General features: G+C 33.9%; 1 protein-coding gene across 4 annotated transcripts in view; it reads right to left on the reverse strand.

The window, feature by feature from the left end:
• The window catches only part of LUZP2 (leucine zipper protein 2), a 280149-nt gene that overhangs the window by 22323 nt on the left and 237092 nt on the right, over positions 1 to 20734 (reverse strand). For all 4 annotated transcript variants that reach the window (XM_042784716.1, XM_033006825.2, XM_033006828.2 and 1 more), the window contains one exon: positions 19841 to 20005. In XM_042784716.1, the coding sequence (XP_042640650.1) occupies positions 19841 to 20005 (165 nt within the window). The remainder of the gene's footprint in view (positions 1 to 19840; positions 20006 to 20734) is intronic.

Below are 20734 nucleotides of genomic sequence, written 5' to 3' on the forward strand. Positions count from 1 at the left end.
CTGGCCAAAGAACAGCCTGAATTCTAAAACTAATCCTACAGCATTTTTTTAAGGCTCTTACAGCCATGGAAATCATTCATCACTCCCATTATATCTCTATAAGACCTAAAAATAACCCAGTAAAATTTCAGTTTGGGTACATTCTGACAAGCTAAATTTGCTCTGTAAGATCATTCTGGCTGCCAGATTTTTCTAGTTTGCATTTTTTTCAGTGTGCTTCCTTACGACTTAAAACCAAACTAAAGAAACAAAAAAATATAATTTAAAGTACAGCTTCATTCCAGTGATAAGAGAACTAAACTGTATAAGTCTGAAACTTATTAATAGTTTACTATGAAGGATATTCAAGTGCATTCTGTGTACAGGGCAATTCTCTCATGCACGTTTGGGTGATAAGAACTTGTGCAGTTAGAATAAAGATTCTTAATAAAAAAGACATCTGTAATTTTCTGCAGATAACAGAACTGAGATCTGCAGCTAAATAAATATGGAAGTCTTCTGTAATGTAAGAAAAACTATTGAAATTTGAGGACAGATGGCATTCCAACATTACTCGAAATGGCACTGCATCATAAAACCGCCACAAAAATCAGCTATTCAACTTTGAGGGTCACTGAACACTAACGTTTTCCAAATGAGTCCCAATTACAAAAGCACCTGTGCCCAGTAATTTTATGCTAATTCAGTGAAAAATGCAACATGAGTCTACATAATTTCTCATTTATTACCTATAGTAATTTAGCATATTGTTTACCTGATCTATTTTAGTAAAGGACATAATTGCAAAGTGAATTTAAAGGATACTTGGCTTACATTCTGTCAAAACAAAACAGAACTTTCTTTGATGAAAATATGCAAACTTGTTATTCATATAGCAAACTTAAAGAAAGTATGCTAACATGAACACTAGGCTAAAATTTATAAATATGTAAGAACCTGTAAAATGAGCCCATGGAAATGGAAATTACATCTTGTCAGTAAAAAGGCAATACAAGATTTCAGTATTATCATCAGCTAGTGACACTGCATTCCATAACAGAATCCAGTGAAATTGGTAAAATATTTGCTTTATATGATTATCTATTGGGATTTTGTTTGTAATCAGGTAGGTGTTCCCACAGCTGTCTAACAGCTTCTGTCTCACTTTAATCACTTGGCTGATATATAAAGAGGAGAAATAAATATTTTGAAAAGCATCTATTTTATGAGTATATACCAATATATGAAAGGTTGTGCCTTAAAAAAAACCCCAAAACTAAATTACACTTCATATAATTCAGTTAGGAAATTTAACAAGTCCTGTTAGATCACTTCTACTCCATCACTAAGCATAGCCTTTCTTAATCCTGACTTTTATAGGTGAGAAAAATGCTTTATTACTATACAATTTGTTTTCTTTTAAGTCAACTGGGCTAATGATACAAACATTTTCTGAAGGCTAGTGCTGACTTTAATGATGTAGTGAAATGTGAGCTGCATACATATTAATATTTTGAGGCCAGCCAACTGCTGTGAGAAAGCTGTTGATAACACATTAGGGGTTTGGTCCTGCAAACTCCTAGGTATCATTGTAGATATTTCAGTGGAAGCTGAACAGGCTCAGTGCATTACAAAAAAGGGTGGGATTCCTCTAAGAAATCCCTTGCCTCTACTCTTCTTAATCCTCAAATGCAGCCTTTTTCTGTGACCTCTCTGTCTAGAGATTTCCCTTAGATTAATTTCCTATTCTGTCACAGATTTTGGAGAAAATGTTTGTGTAGTACTACAGGATTTCAGTCCTGAGTTCAGATCTCATGTCACTACAGTTAGGTCACTGGGTTACGATAAGCTTATGTTGCAGACATTTTTTTATAATTCATCTGATAGTGTGTTTTTAAGGTCCACAAACAGTCTTTGCATTAATATCTCAAGAAATGTAGATCTTAAACATTTATTTATATATTATAGGCATGTATATGTTGGATATATTTAAGAGCATAAAAATATCATTGCTAAACTCTTTTCAAGGTACTTTATTGCACTCAATACACCTAAACCTATATTACCTAGATAAAAGGAAAAGTAGAAAACCCTCTAAAATAGCCAAGGAAAGTATTACACTTATTACTGAAGGCTCTAGGCAGTTGGCTTATGAAATATGGCTGGATTTGCCATGTAGCACATCAATACTTTCCTGAATTATTGTACTGCTAAAGAACTTAGTAATATACTTCTGGCTTCCGTATCATTAATCATTTGTGTTTCAATTACAAATTTTTAATTTCTTTCTCTAAGTCAAGCAAAAGAATTGGGGGCATACTGAGAAATAACTGGGTTTGGACATAGAAAAAGCTATATCTACTTTTCATGTCCCATAATTATTCAGAGGATCAGTTCTGTGGAACATTATCTATGCTACAGACCTGACACGAAGCACTTAGATATCAATATTTTTCTAATAATTTTTTAAAAGGCAGGATTAGCTCTACTATGTTCTGCTGCCTTACACTAATAAAAGTATCCTTCAAATTGTATTTCTGAGTACATTTTTGAAATCCTAGAAATAAAGAGAAAACTTCAGCATGACTTTCAGGGTCTTCTGTCCATGTATTACATGAACTTTATTTGCAGGAGGTCTCTCTAAGTACAAATGGTAGGATTTAAATATTTTTCCCCAGAGTACCTTGAAGACAATAGTCCTGAGCATGCAACTTGAGACTGCAGAATCCCCTACAGCTCCTCTCAGTACTGCCAGAACCCTCACTCCATTTCTGCATATTATATTTTCTATGTACTTGTATTGTCAACTGCAAAGACCAACATAGATTCATAAACAATTCAACAGTTAAAGTAGCCGAAGGATTACAAAGACGGAGGGATACAGACTACTATCTGACTGACCTATGCAAATCAGAGCCTTAGGGCAGTTGAAAATTCATCACTTAGATAGTTCTGCTCATTAAAAAAACAAAACCAAATCTGCCTCCCTCTCCCCCAAAAGCCAAACCACCACCCCCCACCTAGATATTAAGGACAAAATGCCAGAAAGCATATAAGGACATAGGCAGCTAGTGTAATATTAAAAGAAGCAACAAAAAAAAAATACATTAGAGAAAAAAGATAAGGAAGAAAGAATACAGTATGCTTTGATAATGTATCTACATGTCACCACCAACAGCAAAGAGTTATTCACACAAGGTTGTCTCCATCTCCTCTTCCGATTTTTAATTCTTGATTGTCAGATCATAAATTGAAACTTATTTGGAACAATGAACAATGTGTATCTGATAACAAACAGCATGCTCACAATAGTTCTCCTACCATCTTTTGAAGTGCCCCTTTATTCCATAGATGAAAAAACATATCCTGGCAAACTGCAGGATCACTTAATGAGTGGAAATAATAGGAACAGAACTTTGTTTCATTCAGTTTCTCATGCTGCATTTTACATGGCTTACTCCACACAGGGACAATAAGTGAATTAGCAGTCCAACAAAATTAAGAATGTTGTGGTAAAATACAGAAATAATTCCATCTCCAAGCAACTATAAGTATGCTTTTAGGCCCTAAACTTGTTAAGTGAGTGAATACATTTTAGTCTTCCTGAGAATTCACATGCATTTAAAATATAAAGATCAGGATAGCAAGTAAACTGCAGTTTATATTCTTCTTGTGATTGGAGATCTCAGATCAGTATGTTTGATATAGTACACTGAATATACTGTAAATATCTAGTCACAGTATTATTATTTGAGGATGAAGGGTCACCTTAACCAAGTTTAATTGCTTTTGGCACTTACATAACCATTTTACTGCCTTTCAACAGAATTTTTATGCAAGTCAATAACTGTTTTATAGATTACTTCAAACAAAAGCTACCTAGTGTGTTTCTGCTATTTTGGGCTCTAAATTCATACTGAAACAATTTCATGCAGCTTTATTGAGGTTAGTCTAATCTTGCTATCATACATTTGAGATTGTATTTTTTCATTTTTCCACCCCATTTGATTTGCAGTAGGACTTAGACATTAACCTTTTCTTTGTATCTTTGCAGTTCTCTAGGCCAGTCCTTTATCACCTGATGGCAGAAACATGAAGGAAGATGACCCATGAAATCACCAAATTACATGTATTTTTTTCAAATGTCTCATAATTTGGGACTAAAGCTGTGCTATACTTTGTGATAGTCTAAACTATGACAGTACATTCACAAGCAGAAATTGAGAGAAAGGCAAATGGTTCCCTCAGTAGTAGTCTGGCATCTGTAATTTATTGGATAGGAGATGATGCCTTCATGTAAAGAATTAATTTGTAAGGTAGTCTATAGTAATTGTATCACCCTGCATGCCTTTGGTATTCATTCAATAATACAGCAATTGAAAATTAATGAAGAACAGAAAACAATTAACTAAACCCTGCAAAAACTGATGAGCGTGACATACTAAAGATACTAAATATCTCCTTTCAAACTTTCGAAGGGAAACAACAGCAGCTATAAAGTCAATTTAAGTACAGACAAATCAAGTCTTGTTTCTTCTGTACCCACAACTTTCAGTTGATCTGTGTCAGAAATATAATAGTTTTTTTGCTCTTCCCAGTGAGACCTGAACCTGCATGATTACTTCAAAGTCCGAAGAATCATGTGGTATTCTGACTTGCATCCTTAATATTAATGAAGAAATAACCAGCCACCTACTAGAGGAATATTGATATGAATCCGCTGAGAAGCTGGACTGTGTTTCTGTAAGATGTGTTCTCAAGAAAAGACTATGTTCAAGAACTGTGCAGTTCTAATGCATTTTCAGAAGGAGTGTAAAATCAGAAAATTATCCAAAACAACAATATAAGACTCAACCAATTGTAGCTATTCCAACACAACTGGAAATCTCACTGAATTTTTAAACTAAAGGAATAAAGTGTTAGAAAGGTAAAACTTCCATGTGGATAAAACATCTGTAGTTTTGACTGTGTATAAGGTGCTTCCAAATGCTGTCAGGCTATTTCTGGTTTTAGCGTAAATCATTCAAGGAATCCCTTATGTTTAAAGGGCTGTGGAGTACATGGAAAAGGAACATCACAAATTGTGTTCTCAAGAAAAAAAAAATTATTGAGGGCTGCAATCAATTTTTAACAGGTTTACTCAGTAAATAATGAGGACAAAGTCAAGACTTGGACTTCTATAAACATATTAGTCATATATAACCCTCCACCATGAGCGAAGAGTAACAATCTCAAACTTTAAGAATAAGTATGGTGGATTTTGGCTACACTACTTTTAGTAGGGAGAGCATTTGTATATGTATATGGATGTGGGGCAAAACATCAGAATCCTGTGCTGTGAAACTTGATTTGATGCAAAAGTTTTTCTTATTTCTTCACACTGGTGCCTTACACCCTAAGGCACAAAAACACAGAGGGGCATTGGTTAAAGAAAAATGCATTGGAAAGGCACATGATACACACCTAAGTGTCTTCTGCAGTGTTTCTCCAGGAGTATTCTGTCAGTATTTGACAGAAGAAAACTGTTAAATTTAAGGAAGGACTACCCTCAACTCTTATTTTCCTACCCTTGTAAGAACAGGAGAGAGCCGGTTTCCTTTGGTTGTGGGCCCTACCTTTGGAGCGCTGAAGGGCAGGAGCAAGGACCCAACTCCCAGCACAAAGCACAAGGAAAGAACAGCTCTTTTCTCTCTACAGATGATACACCCACTCTGGATCAGTGACAATTTAGGCCAAGCTGTCAGCTAGTACAAGTGCACTGCCATGCAATCACAAACAATTTACTTCTTTTCCTATTTGCTTTTATTCAGTGATGAGGTATTCCATAGCCCCACATCGATTGTTTCAAGTGCAAAATAGTTTACAAATAATAAGCCCAAGCTTTCATATAAATTTTCTTCTGAATTATGCACAACTTTCAGCTATCTAAATTCAGAGACATCCTTCAAGCTAAAAGGTTTCTGTCCTAGCGTTAAATTATCAAGATTACTTCATTATTACACACTTCTACATGGAACTTTTTTTTTTTTTTTTTCCCCTGAATTGCCCATTCCATTTTGTTCAGCATAGGCTTTTCACAATAAACTAAGATTAAGCAAAATTTTGATCTGGAGATGTGTCATATGAAAAGACGAAATACAACCTGCTCATCTGTTTATTACTTCTTTTGTTGTGACTAGACTATCTTCTAAATATGACTGTAGATTTTCTTTTGGTAACGGAATAAATTGAAACAATTGTCTGTATGAGCAATCACAATCCCATTTGCAAATACATTTTGTTGCTCTCCTATGTGGGATTCAATGTGCAGCTAATGGAATTCTGACCCAGAGACAAGACATCTCTAATATTCATCGATTTAAACAGTCGCACAATGTGAATATTACTTATAATGAAGGAATAAACTTTCCTCTTATTACCTTTTTCTGCCAGATAAGCTATGACCAAAAACTCATGACAAGTTTGTTGCTGGCTGTGGGACAGATTTTGTTTGTGTTGTGTGTGCGAATCACTGACTTTACTTACTGTATAGGCACAGAAGAAACTGTTGTATACAACCACAGAGGAACGGACTGTGAACTTTCAGTAGTTATTGAAAGACAGACTATTTGATCAGAAAAGAGAAAAAAATATAAAATCATTATAGATAAATGCATATAATAATAAACTTATCTCCATATAAACACACATATAACCATTGGTATTTTCATTCTAATTGTACTTGATTGGTGACAGATCTGGGTAAACAGATGAATAGATAATCTTTACTTCAGACCAAGAATATGACATTGTGATGCAAAAACAAAGAATCAGGGCCTGTTCAAAGCCCAAGTAAATTCTGTTTAAGGTAGTGGTTGATATTTCAATTCTTTTGTGGCAGACTTTGACAAGAAATTGAAGTAGAAATTCTAGATTATAAAGAATAAACAGGAGAGAAATATGATAAATACTTTGGGACTTCATATCAGGAGCTAGGAGAGGTGATAAATAAAAAGCTGAAATAATTAAATGAGCCCATACTTCATGCACTTAAAGCAATCTCATAGTAAAACAGAATACAGAAACTGAAGTATTAGCAAAAATCTTTTAAGTACTCCACAGAGGTTTAGAAAAATAATGTGCAGGGGGCAGTGTAGGGGTTGTAGATGTGCTTTGCAGCTATAGTTTTATTTGAGTTTTTTAAAGAAAGTAGAAGCACTAACAACAATATCGGCAATACCAGGGGCAGGGGAAGAGACGGCCAATATAAGGGGGAAATAGAGGAATATATTGTTTTTTACATTATAACTCCCAGGACTGCTTGACACACGTATGCTTCTATCAAAGAGTGTGTGTTTTAGAAATGCACTGAGGTTTTTTTATTGCACTGTTTAATTAAAATAAAAGGAAGTTTTTCTACCTAAAAGGAATGAATCCTTTTATTGCCTCTAAGCTTTTAGTTGTGCTTACAAGTATAGTTTATCATCTGCTCCTGACAAATGGGGCCATATGTCCTTCACAGGTCTGCTGATATCACAAACATTCATCTCCATTCCTGTTGAGAGCTTTTCTAATCAAGTAACTAACTCCTGGAAAAATCTAAAATACTGCTTAAAAAAAAAAAAAAAAAAAAACAAAAAAAAAACCAACAACAACAACAAAAAAACTCAAAAAAAAAAAAAACCAAAACAAAAACAAAAAAAAAAAAACAACAGAAGAGCAGCAGCAAAGGCTGCAGAATCTGCCTACAAAGCAAGGAGAATCAGAAAATACTGATTGGCCTGTCTCTGGGTCTAGACAAAGCTTGCTTTAAACCAGCTAGGGTGCTAGGTCTTCTTGCTTCTTCAGTTGAAGGTGGACTGCTCTGGATGCTCAGGACAGCTAAATTAATGACATCTGGGGTTATTGTCTGTACTTTATTACTGTAATGAGAACATAAAATTATCAAGAGAAAAATAAAAATTGTAAAGCCCTTACTACTCTCTACAGTTATGTCAGTGTACTAAGAATTATATATTTCAGTCCCCTTCTCAATATTTGAAGGGTACTAAAACTGTAGAAAATGCATTCCTGATAGAACGCCATCACATATTTCCAAACTGACAGTTACACAGTCATGTTAGTATGATGCCTAAACAGCACAGTAGTACTTGCACTTAAATTCAGCCATGATGAATGTCATTATCTGTAGCTTATAGCACTTCTGTTCTGGAGGGTGAGTGTGTTTTCTTACAAATTATAAATACCTGAGATGTATATTTGCATTCCCATAAAGCATTTTTAAAGCCATTCTACAAAACATGCATAATCACCTAGTAGTCCTAGGACCCTTTGCATAAAGTGATTGGTGAAATATTAAGTAGGTAGTTGTCATTATAAAATCTGAAATTGAAAACTAAAAAAAAAAAAAAAAAAAATAGGACTATAATTAAAAGAGCTTAAGTTTTATATGTGTATATCTTTCAAAGTTTTCCATAATTCTTGATCCTATGCCTAATGGTTCCTATAGCAAATAATTTAGAATAATGAAAGGTAGTCTAGATCCAAAGTCCATTAAGATAGTGGCAATCTTTATAGTAGAGAACAGACAGGATTTACTAGGGAAAGAGGCAGTTCTTGGACATACTGTTTACTAATACATGACTTTGTTTCCATATCATTTCTTTAATCACAATTTTTCTTAATAACTTTTGACTTAGTACATCATGTGCTTATCTGTGACCTTTTGCTTCATTGTTTTAGGCTGTTGCCTGGATTACAAACCAGTATATAATTTGCCAGGGCTGCAATGGAGTCAGTTGTGATATACTGGTTTGACAGGAAAAGACATTTCCATTCAGGCTCTTAAAAGTACAAAATACATCATTCCACGCATTTGGTAAGAGCTTAACTCACATTAGCCCAATTTAAATAAAAAGTAATAATGCTCTGGACAACAAAGTCAGGTGGCGTTTTCCTCAGAACAGTAGAATGCTTCTAGGAGCACTCAGCAATGATGATACAGTATGTCAGATGCTAAATTATTGGGTAATGAAATTTACTGTCTTGGTCTAGATTTTGTCTCTTCAGATCTTTTATCTGATATCTAAAAACCAAAATACATTTAAGGATAATAGAGAACAAGGGATGGTTACAATTCTGCCTAACAGAACTAGATTACAGATGGAGAGCTACCTAGCTTTTTCCTTCTAATGAATGTTCATGTAAGAAGAGGCAGAACTTCAGTTACACTGGACAACAACATGCAAGACCAAAAAGGTCTGAGTTATGTGTTTATAACTCCTTTTTGCTGAATTACTGGTACTGAGGACATGGATGAAAGCATTATTAAGGAATTCTTAAACAAGTTGCAATCTGGTAGAATAAAATTTTCAAGGTATACATGAAAATTTTTATAGAAAACTTTTGTGACAAATATTTTGCCAGGTGAGACTAGATGTCCACAAGGGTTTCTTCAGTCCTTAGTGTGTATAACGATATAATAAAGTCACAGTTTAAAGCAACTTTCACTGATGACAAAATATTACTCCAACATGGTATCAGAGACTGGAGGTAGACAGCAGAAGTATATTTTCTGAGTGGCCTTGTTACTCATAAGCACTTATATCTAATGTCAGAATGGAATTAGATCACTTGATATGGATCACTTGAAATTTATTCTAATAAACATTTGTTTGGCAGTAACTCTAGATGTCTATTGTAAATGTATCTGTAGCTAAAACAACAAGAAAAGGAAACAGAATTAATCAGGTTTAAAAACCAGAAGATTTTGTTGGATCATCATACATGTAATAAGTATTATTAGAGAAAAACTTTTTAATAAGTTTTTACAAGTCAATTACCTGCATTTTATTATATCTAAACCTATAGTTTCACATTCCCTTAATAATAACTAAATTTTACTATATTTTTTTTCTTTTAGCATGGGCAAGTTCGACTACCTAATATTTTCTAGTATGTGAAGTTCAAGGATGGCTAGAGAGATGAATATATATTCAAAGGTACAACTACATGAATAAATACACCTTCTACTTCCTGTATAAATATTCCTTCTACTCTTCATTTTCCCACCATTTCTGAAGTTTTAAAACAGGCTGTCCCTCACTGCAAAGGAGAAAAACATCAAAACTATCTTTCATAAAACTATTAAGATACTTAAGCATCTTAAGGTGGTTTGTGGTTTTGTTGTTTTGTTTTGTTTCTTATTGTTATAATACTTAAGAAACTGAAACAAGCAAATAAACACATTCATTCAATAACAGTCTTGATTTCCTACAGTCATGACAAAGGAAAAAGCAATTAGCTGTGGGATAATGAACACTGTATAACACTTCTTACACTTCAGAGCAGCAATAATACATATCATCAGAATATGCTTTATGGACAATTACAGTCTTCCTAGATGAACAAAGCAGCTATTGAAGTTACTGTCACAGACATTAACATCTGTATCTTTCAGGAAGACAAAGCCAAAAATACCCAACCTCAGAAGAGTTACAGACCCCAGGAGGACCAACTTAGTGAAGCCAGAACCCTTCTGAACCACAAGCTGACTTTCATAAATGAGGTCACTTGGAGAAATGCTTTTCCTTTCGAGACTTTGACTTTTTTCCCTCAATCATGTCTTAAAAAAGGCTTTCTTATTGATTTAAGAAAAGATAGGAATCCTGGTAGAGGAATCATTTCCAAAATAAACTGTCGTCTTCCAACCATCTGTTTCTTTAAGTCTCTTCTTATTAAGACAGCTGTTCTCATAAAAACAAAATACCTGACAATAGGATTACCATCATGACCATAGTTCAATCAATAGAGATGACGACTATTATTTTTCAAAAGATATGAGAAAAGAGGACTCCATAAACAATTTATAAACTACCTCAAAATATTTAGTAATAAAAAATATTCAATAGTCATTTATTATATGACACCATTTTTCACTGCTTCAAACATTCAATTTAAGCACCATACATAAGGATTTGAACAAATATAGGCTTGATACTAACAGTTTTTGAACTGAATGTCTGTTTTTCCATTGTATGAGAGCACATTCCTTCAGAGCATGTTACTTTCACTTTGACAATAAAATAACAATTTATTTATTGTTAATTTAACATAAAATAATATATATAGAATGAGTGGGAGCTTAACAGTTCTGGAAGATGATGAGACTTTCAGGGGTTGGCCAGTAGGTGATTTCTTAAATTGTTCAAGACTAAATTGAACTTGAATGCCTTGCATTTATCACCAGTCCATTCTGCATTTCTTATGCTTTATGATTCAATGCAATGTTTTTAATCAAACTGTTAGAAATTCCAGAGTCAATCAGTATTTTCTTTGTGAATATTTTCTAAATAACAACTTTGCTCAAATCAAAGAATATGATCACTTATTTATCTCTAATGTTTCCCATTTGGCTACATATACACATATCAAGTGAAACTTTGTAACAGTAGATTAATAATACATACTGTATACAGGATATCCACATTAATATATTTCAAATAAATCTTTAATATAATCTTGGATAGCAGAATTCCCTTGGGAGTACTTTTACAATTACATTCAAGTTTGTAAGCCACTTAAAATGATAAATTAGATCCTCTGCACATTTTGTTTCTTTTTATATGTAACATTGGTAGAAAAAAGTGTTATTACTAACTAATCTTATAATAGGTTTGCTAATGAGCAACTGCAAAGGCATATACATTCAGTTTCATTTTCGTTGCTCACATACACTTATTTTTTTAAGAGAACATGTTACAAACATATCAAATAGGAAAGTCACAAGATAAAAAATGTGCTACTATTTTTCTGCTAAACTCAACTTTGACTACAGTCAGAAATACTGTACATTTCTCCACTGTTACTGGGGGGGGGGGGGGGGGGGGAAGAGAGAGAAATATTTAAAAAACAATCACTTCTCAAGAGATACGAATAGGTAAGGAAAGATATCTCTAAAATAATAATATCTGAAAAGTAATTAAGTGGATCTTCTCTCTCTCCCTTTTGATATGAGAAAAAGACACGAAAGGTTGTTCAGAAAGCTGCTGAATGTCACAGCAATCCTGAGGCTGCTCTAGCACGAGAGCCTGGTCTGAGACTGAAGCAGACTTTAAGAAGATAGATGTTAGCTGTCTGTGCTAATCCCCAGGTCCATGTGAGACCACTAGCCATACCTAACAATCTGGTATTTTTACGTTATTTAAAACATCCCTTAAGAAATTTAACTTTTATATCTTCATATCCCTTTTCAATCACTGTCAAGCAGTAACCCACAGTATTTTTGAGGCATACTATGTACTATACTATGGGAGACTTTACAGAAATAACTGATAAGTAAAGACATTAGTTAAAAAAGAAGGTATTTGGAGTGAGACTTTGAAGTATTTTTCACACACAGGTAAACTGACCTGCAGTTAACAGAACAAAAAGTGCAGTAGTAAATGGTTACCAGTTATCTCTTCAGCTCATTAGCCCATTGCTAATTTCAGAGTTGAACCCTGAGGTAATGGGCCAGTCCAGCTACTTATACTCTGTAACAAAGAGGAGTGAGGTCAAATAGTTAATGAAATGAAGATAACTATAAAGATCATGTCACTAAAACTTGAAGTAGAATTATACTGGTTTGGGGTTATGGACTAAGAGATGACAGGTTCTATTTTTCCAACTTGCCTTGATTGTGCTCAGTTGAAAAAACACCTCTAAAACTAATTTACTATCAAGATAATGTGCTAATAGTGAAGGCTTCTTTAAGGTAAGTAATAAAAGCAAAGAGCTTCAGCTTTTAATTTAATGATCTCTGGTGTTAAACATTTTCTAGCGTGTAATAAAATTTTATTAAAAATTAGTCACTGAAGAAAAAGGGCGGTAGAAAAAGTTCCATGGAAGCTTTCTGAGTCAACAGCAAAAACATACTCAATCTGAAGCAAAATCTGGAAATAAAGGACATAAGGAAGAGTAGCCATACTGTTATGAATCACCATTAACAATAATACAAGACTATGGTTGGCATCTGGTTGATCATAATGAGAATAAAAGTCTGTAAATCCAAAGAGAGCTATAAAAAGCAGAGCAGGAGAGACTTGCATAAAGAAATAGGTCATGCTAGTCATGCTTCTGAAATTAAATTACCTTTTATCTTTTTAAAAACAAATTTCTTACTACATTAGACTTACAGATACCCATAGTACCTGAGATTTCTATGTAAGTACCTTCAAAGGAGACACACATTCCTTACTATCTGTGAAATTAAATTCTAAAACAACCGATAGTGTCATTTTTCAATGCTCTTTTATTCTCATAATGTTTATGCATTAGGAAAGGGTTATATGATTGTGTGTCATTAATGCATATTACCAAATGTGGCTGACTCTGCATTTAGTAATTGCCTTTTTCTTTTTTTAATTACGTTTTTTCAATCCTCATGCTGAATGCTATGATCTACAGGTCACCGAAACTGCAGGTGTCAGTGATATCTCATTAACTCCAGCAGAAGCAAAGTTTGAGGCCAGAAATGTAGAAAAGCACTGAGGTACCATGGAGGATGACTTCCTAAGGCTTTAATGGAGCACAAATCTATTCACTGCCCTCCATGCTCTTGCTGTTTACTTATAGCTGACCATGGATATTCTATATTGTGCCCTTAGGTTCAGCTTCTCTTTCCTCTGATAAAGTTATGAGGATACACACTATTCTTTTTTCTTCAACTGTGAGAACAAAATTAATTTCCAAATAAATTCGAGCGCACCCTGATACATTTGTATGGGTTTGTATTATCCTGGAGCTCAATTAAAGGAAAAGTTTTGCTCTCTGTGTTTTTCATAATTACATAGAATTTTCATTTACCATAGCAGCCAACAAAACAGGTGTCATTTTTGTTTAAAACCTGTCATTAACTCAGGTCTAACCTTATATTTTGAGATCTTTTTGAAACAGACCGTTTTAAAAAGCTGCTTCAGGTAATACTGGACCCTCTGTGATCTGAATGCCTATTTTACAGGAAAATAAACAGTGTAATGAAGTTTATTATTCTTAAGTTTAAGAAAGGAATAGATATCAGAAGAGAATACTTAACTAGACAGAGTGAGAGAATAATGCTGAAAAGTAGTAAGTTAGGAGAAATAGTGAGGAGTAATTAGGAACAAAGAATAGGAGAATGAAAGAAAGCAGAGAAATAGAGGAAAAAAACTGACTACTAGAGCACTTCTCTGCCCTCATGGTCTGAAACACCAGACAGATGCAAAGAATGATTTGGGCAACAACAAGGAAGTGCACGGCAAAAAAACAATGGAAAATTGGAAAAGAACAGTCATAAATATTTGACATTTTAAATCTTTGTTTTTCCAAATCTGCAAAGCAGAGACTACGTTACCAAAGAGCATATACATATTGTGAATTTCAGATATCCAATTAATTTCACTAACATATTTTTAAATTCAGAGTAGCATCCTTTATTTTTCAGAAGTCCATTTGCCCATTATTTTTGCCTCTGGAGTGGGGTTATTACACAAAAGATTTGGGTTGCTTCCTGACATAATGCTATAATGTCAGCGTGAAATGCAATGCCTACAAAGAAATAACTTCCAAGCTATGTTTTCACCATTTTATACAGTGGTCAGCCTGAGTAAAAATAACCACATTAGAAAAGCTTTCAGTATCTTAATCTTTCCTATAAGGACAAAAATAAGTCCATAATTGTATTTGTGTTGTTTCATAGGTTCTTGAGAAAAGAATTTGCAATTGCTTTGTTCAAAGGGTCAGAACCTTCATTTATATGGGAATATTATGATAAATTATATGAATGGTAATATATCTGATTTTAGAAAACAGAAATTATTTCCTTAAGTGATCTGTTCTGATTCAGGTTTCCTTTTTGACCTACAAAGCAAGAGAGATAAAATGATACATTGTTACATTCAGCTGGTTAATTTTTCATGAATCTGAAGATATTCTGTTAGTTTTCTAAGGCCTACAAAAGCACTCTTAAAAAACAATTAAAAAAACCTTTGTTCAGTCTTCCTAGGCATGAATTGTTTCCAGCCACCACTTTCCAGACATTTCTTAATTCCTTCAAAATGTACTTTTATATTTTGAAGAAATGTACACACATATTTCTTTTTTCAAATTTCTAGTCAATAATTATAATATCCTACAGTATTATCAGTAATATTATAATTGTATAAATAATGTTTAGTACAAATAATTAACTGTTGTATTATTATTTTATATAAACATTTATATCAATTGTTTCTATTTTTGTAGAAAGAAATGGATAAGGTCTAGAGCCTAACAAATATTCTGGCTTCCTAGATTAATCATAGATCCTGTATAAATAGGTTTTCAAAAAAACCTTTAAATGCCTCATTACAGTGGTGAAGAATCTAAGACTTGACACCACAATTATCTTATTATTTTCAGCAGATACTATGTCTATAATAGATGGTCAGTATTGATGCTCTCAGAACAACTGTGATCTTAAATTTAACCTAAATACATTATTTCTGTACCAATACAGAAAACTCAGCCTCCTAATTTCCTATATGGCCATTTCAAAATGCTTTCCTGAGTCTACCTTGTCCTTGACCAACTTTCCAGACTTTTACCTTCTTTGAAGAGTCTCACAAGCTCTCCTCATTCCTGGTCTAACAAGAAGACTTTCATAGGCTTAGTAAAGGTATAAAGTTCCCTAAGCTTACTTTGATGGTGAAAGAATGAAGTACTTATTGCCAGATAAAAAAGGAATGGCTCATGGTACTTTAACTTTTCTGAATTTCTGCACTGATCAATGTATGCTGGAGTCTGTAATATCCACAATATATGTGAGGCAGAGACAATGGCTCTTTGCAGCAGTTTTACCACAAAAGCTATGTATTTTCTTGTGAGATCTTTAAATCTTTTACAAATGGAGTGGTAGTACCCCTTTCAGTCTGTACTATACATTTCTACAGAAGGATAATTCTCATTCAGCCCGTGTTTCCTGCATCAAGACTAGGACACTCAAGTGGCATTCATAGGTGGTCTTTCCACCTATGCAATGTACAATATGGGAGGGCAGTGATATTCTTCACAGTTTAAAATTCATGTGTATTTCCACTCTTAAAATAGTGAAGTTCACAAAATACACAAAAGCTACAGGGCACTTATGATGAAGGAATTAATCTGGTGAATCCAAGAAATGATGTTTTGGCATTAGGTAAAAACACTACAGAGCAAACTAGTCACTATTATCCTGGTATCGGTGTAACTGTATTCCCTATCATTTGCATATTCAACCTCATTACTGCAAATAAGGCTTGTGTTCTATTTCACTTTTGATTTTAGTTTGCCATTAATTTTCCACAGTGTTACTAAAACTCTTTTTGTTGCATTTGGAGCAGAGGTATCTTTACACTGCACAACCAAAGATATTTGAATGATAGTTATTATTACAATTTTTATTTTTTTATAAGGTGTAAAGTTATCCTTCGTCAGAAAGAGGAATTAAAACAAATGAAGTAAGAATGCATTCCATCTACTAACCGCATATAAATTCACACAGTTGTTTGTTATGTTGAGACACAGTAAGTGCAGAAAATGCCTCAATAGGAAGTTCAGTAACAGTTCTCGGATTCACAGAGTAGACCAACCCACATTTCCCACACCATGTAGCCTGGTAAATGTGCCAGTTCCCATCCATTAACAATAACCCTTTATATACACAGGTCCTTAGGCAGTCATCTGGAGATTAAAAAGGAAAGCAGAGTTTCAGACCTCCTCCTTTCTTTTCATTTCTCTCTTTCCTCATCACCTCTGTAATGGGAATGAGGCAAGGAAATTGCTACAACAAAAGCCAGATCAGATGAGTCTCAGCTAGTTTGGAAGCATTTTCCACTGGCAGAACACAGAATGGTTACTGTTGCAACATTATAGTGCAAAAGAAACTACATTATAAAAATAATTGTCAACAATTCAGAAAGTTAAAAACCTCATACCTCGGGATTAATTATCAGTCTTCTGGTTATGTTTGGTTTAGTAGTTAGCGTCACTGAACTTGTATGCACATAGCCCTAAATCCATTTGTAGTGGTCAATGATTTCATCACCAGTATCAGTATTTGGACAGGTACATGACAGGTTAAATGGTTTTGGTCTGAAATATTAGTGCAAATTCACATGGTGAATTCTGTATTTTATGTTCTTGTACATTGTCAATATTAACTCATTTAAGACACGCTCTGGAACGTACCTCAGGATGATACTGCTTTTGATCATTTTAAGGGAACTTTTTCTATGAGTTACATGTAAGAATTTCCCATTACTACCCACTCTTCCAAATTACTGACCTATCCAGAACAACTTCTTTGCACTGATTCAGACAATTCTATGGGCTGATTCACACTGATATTTTAAACCTGATTTATGCTTCTTTATATCAGATTATCTAGAAAGACCAAAATACCTCACTAGGAAATTAATTTTTTAAATTAACCTTCCCAAGAATTTTGGCAATTTGCTTTCCTAATTATCCTTTCTACACCATGTTCTTGGGTTAAATATAATCTCTAACAAGCACTCAGGTATTATGGTTGCCAATTAGGAATACAAATATACAACCTACTTATTTGCACTTCTTCCTTTTTTTTTTTTTTTTTTTATTAAATCAGAAAGAATCCCAGTCCCAGGGATGCTTGTCCTGAAGTGATACAGGTACCATACACCATATGATGTAACCTTCAATGGATTTAAAATAAGTTAGACATTTTTAGAAAGCAGTTTTTAGGCTGGATGAGAATATATTTGAAATAAGATATTTACCAAACAAATCATCATTTCTTTCCTGAAGGTGAAGCTGCTGCTTATCAGACGTGACAAGATGCATAAGTGCTGCTCAACTGAAGTTCCCACTTTTACATATGAAAACCTATTTAAGTAATCACACACATTTATATTCACCTAAAAATACTAGCCTGCTATATCAAAATGTTTATGCAAATATAATAAAAAAATGAAAGCTATACATCTGTAGTTAGAGTTAGTTGGCTTGTAAGAGGAAGAAAAAGCCAAGGAAAAGATACATAAGAATGGTTGTCATCATAAAAAAGCCTTTTATAACACAGCTCAAGTGCAGAGGGTATAATTCTGGACTGACTATGATTCTTTGACAACCTATTTCACAGTAGCAGATTTCAGTGGTTTTATAATCACAGATAATGCACAGATTTATAATAATGAGATGTCAATGTGTGGAAGAGGAGGATTGCAGACCGTTATTTTCTCAGACGGTTTCATGGCATATGCCAAGTACAGAGAAATGTGAGCAATATTAAAGAGACAGTCTAACTTATTCAAGCACCTTTCGATACAGAACACTAAATGCTGTTTTTAAAAAGGCCGGAGCACAGAAACAATGATACAATTTACAAACAGGTACATTAAACAAAAAAACTATATGTTCACAGAAAAAAAGGAGGAAGAGTATTCTTTGTTTCAGTCAAATATCAAAAATCTAATTCTACTCTACACTGCATTCCCATTTCCATCATTGCACTGCAGTAATACCTGTAGCACCAAGGAGACCACAAATGCCTCAAAGGCTCTGACCCTATATCAGTGTTAAACACAAGCAAAATGCCTTGTTGGGCCTTATCCATCAGCACACCTATGCTTTCATGACAGAGGCACAAACACTTCCAACCTGATGAGGAGGACAATAAGAACAAGATAGACAATTCTACAGCCACATTAAGTAGGAAAAATATGCTCCTGAGATCCCAGAGTGAAGCTCAGTCTGCATGACCTACCAAAGAAGAGTACAGTCTCCTGCAGAACCAGTGATCTTAATCTAAATGAGCACTAATATCCCCATATGCTGCTATTAATTAATACAGTGCTTTGTTTGCAGAGGTAGTCATTTTTGGGACTGAAGGTTTCTTCCTATAAAACAATCATTATTGTAAGAGTAGCAATGTGAGATTTAGATTTATAATAATATTCTGCTTTCTCAAATTATGTTTCAATTTTAATTACATACAGAAAGATTACTAACGTTTGGCTTCAGCCTCTGTACTAACCATGAATATCAACCGCTGCTGTATAAAAATTACAAATTGGCTATGAATTAGAAATTCTTATTTCAGGAAAGAGTTTTGGAATTTAAGGAGGACAATAAAGTGTTCTTCAGTTATTCTTCTGTAGAACCTCCTTTCTAATTAAAATCACAGATTATTTTTCTAGATCTATTGAATCATTTGAATACATGAGTAAAATGCAGCTCTGGAGATGAAAATTATAAAGATAGTTTTTAATCACTGTAAATCCTAACTGTATAAAAATGCTTGAATTTACTGAATCAAAGCAATTTTTTTCATTATACTTTCTCCTAAACTGCCCTTCCCATCCTGAATGACTGGAATATTCCCTACGGCCTATGCTCAATTCCATAGATCCCTTTTGGCAAATTTGATTTGGCTGTCCCAGACTATTTTATGTTTTAAATCAGTTGTCCTCACTAAGGAAGCATGACAAGCAAAAACTGTCTTACTGTTAGGTGCTACTTTACCATAAACTCACTATCAGTACCCAACAGGTAAATAATCCTATGAATTAACATCCTCACTTACTTTAGATGTAAATCCATCTTCGTTGTAGATTTGTTATGCAGACATGGTCCATTTAGCAAGTGATAGACAGAAATTTTTTCCTCAGCAAAAAAAGTAGCTGCTTTCCAACTTTTTTTTAAAGTTTATTGACATCAGAAACAGGCTTAGAATTATCCCCAAAATTCATCCTAATCTTTCAATGAATTTAAAATCCTTCTTAGTTCCAGTTTGATGCTCTTACAGGACAAACTTTCAAAGATTTAAAAAAAAAAAAAAAAAAAAAAAAAAAAGAGAGAGAAACCATACCTTGGTGTTTGTCACTTGAAATGGAACTTTTGAGCCCTTTGTAACTGGGGATGTCAGCTTCTCAGCTGGCTTTGAAGGGATTAGAGTCTTAGCAGGAGGCTGATTGTGCAGAACGGAAGACAGGCAAAGCTGCACAGTCTCCTTCAGAGCTTTCAGCTGTGACTCCTGGGGAAAATAAGAAATCATCAGTTTACTAAGATGTGTTACTATGAACAGAACTGCTTGCTTTCTCTCCCTGTATTAAACCAAACATCTTTTAGCAGCTGATGCTTTTTCTTATTAACGGAATAAATTAAGGCTGTTTAAATCAGTTTTTTAATATGATTAGGTTACTGTGCATTACACACCAAACTTCCTAGGAAGTCATTGCACTTTCCTCTATGAAGTTTCATCCACATTGATTATTGCAAGTAATTATTAAATATTATCTTATCTGAAAAGAAACAAAAATGCAATTACCAAATATCATACATTGTTCAGACTTTTACATATAATAGTTACAGAGAAGTAAACGTCCACGTATTGCAAAGACGCAGACTTTGCGTGGAATTTAGTTAATACACATTGTTCAGAATAACTGGTATTTTTCCACAGGTTATAAAGATTGATGTTAGTCCAACATAGACAGCCTCCCTCATGAGCATATTTTGATGTTGCAATTTGTAGTGAATAAACCATAGGTCTTCTCATCTCTTAAGAATATGATTGTCCAGATCCATTATTGTCCAACAAGCCGAACTAAAACTTTTAAGTGGTGAAGTTCTTGAAACTCATGTTAAAAGACTGCTATTTTACTCACAGAAATACAGATAGACGTATTAATGAAAATAGCAGTCTGCCATTGAAATAAACTGAGACAGTAAGAGCAGTGAGGTAACTACAGCATTGTGGAAA

The sequence above is a fragment of the Tyto alba genome, unplaced genomic scaffold, assembly GCF_018691265.1.
Source record: "Tyto alba isolate M040663 unplaced genomic scaffold, T.alba_DEE_v4.0 Super-Scaffold_8, whole genome shotgun sequence".
Classification (NCBI taxonomy): Eukaryota; Metazoa; Chordata; class Aves; order Strigiformes; family Tytonidae; genus Tyto; species Tyto alba.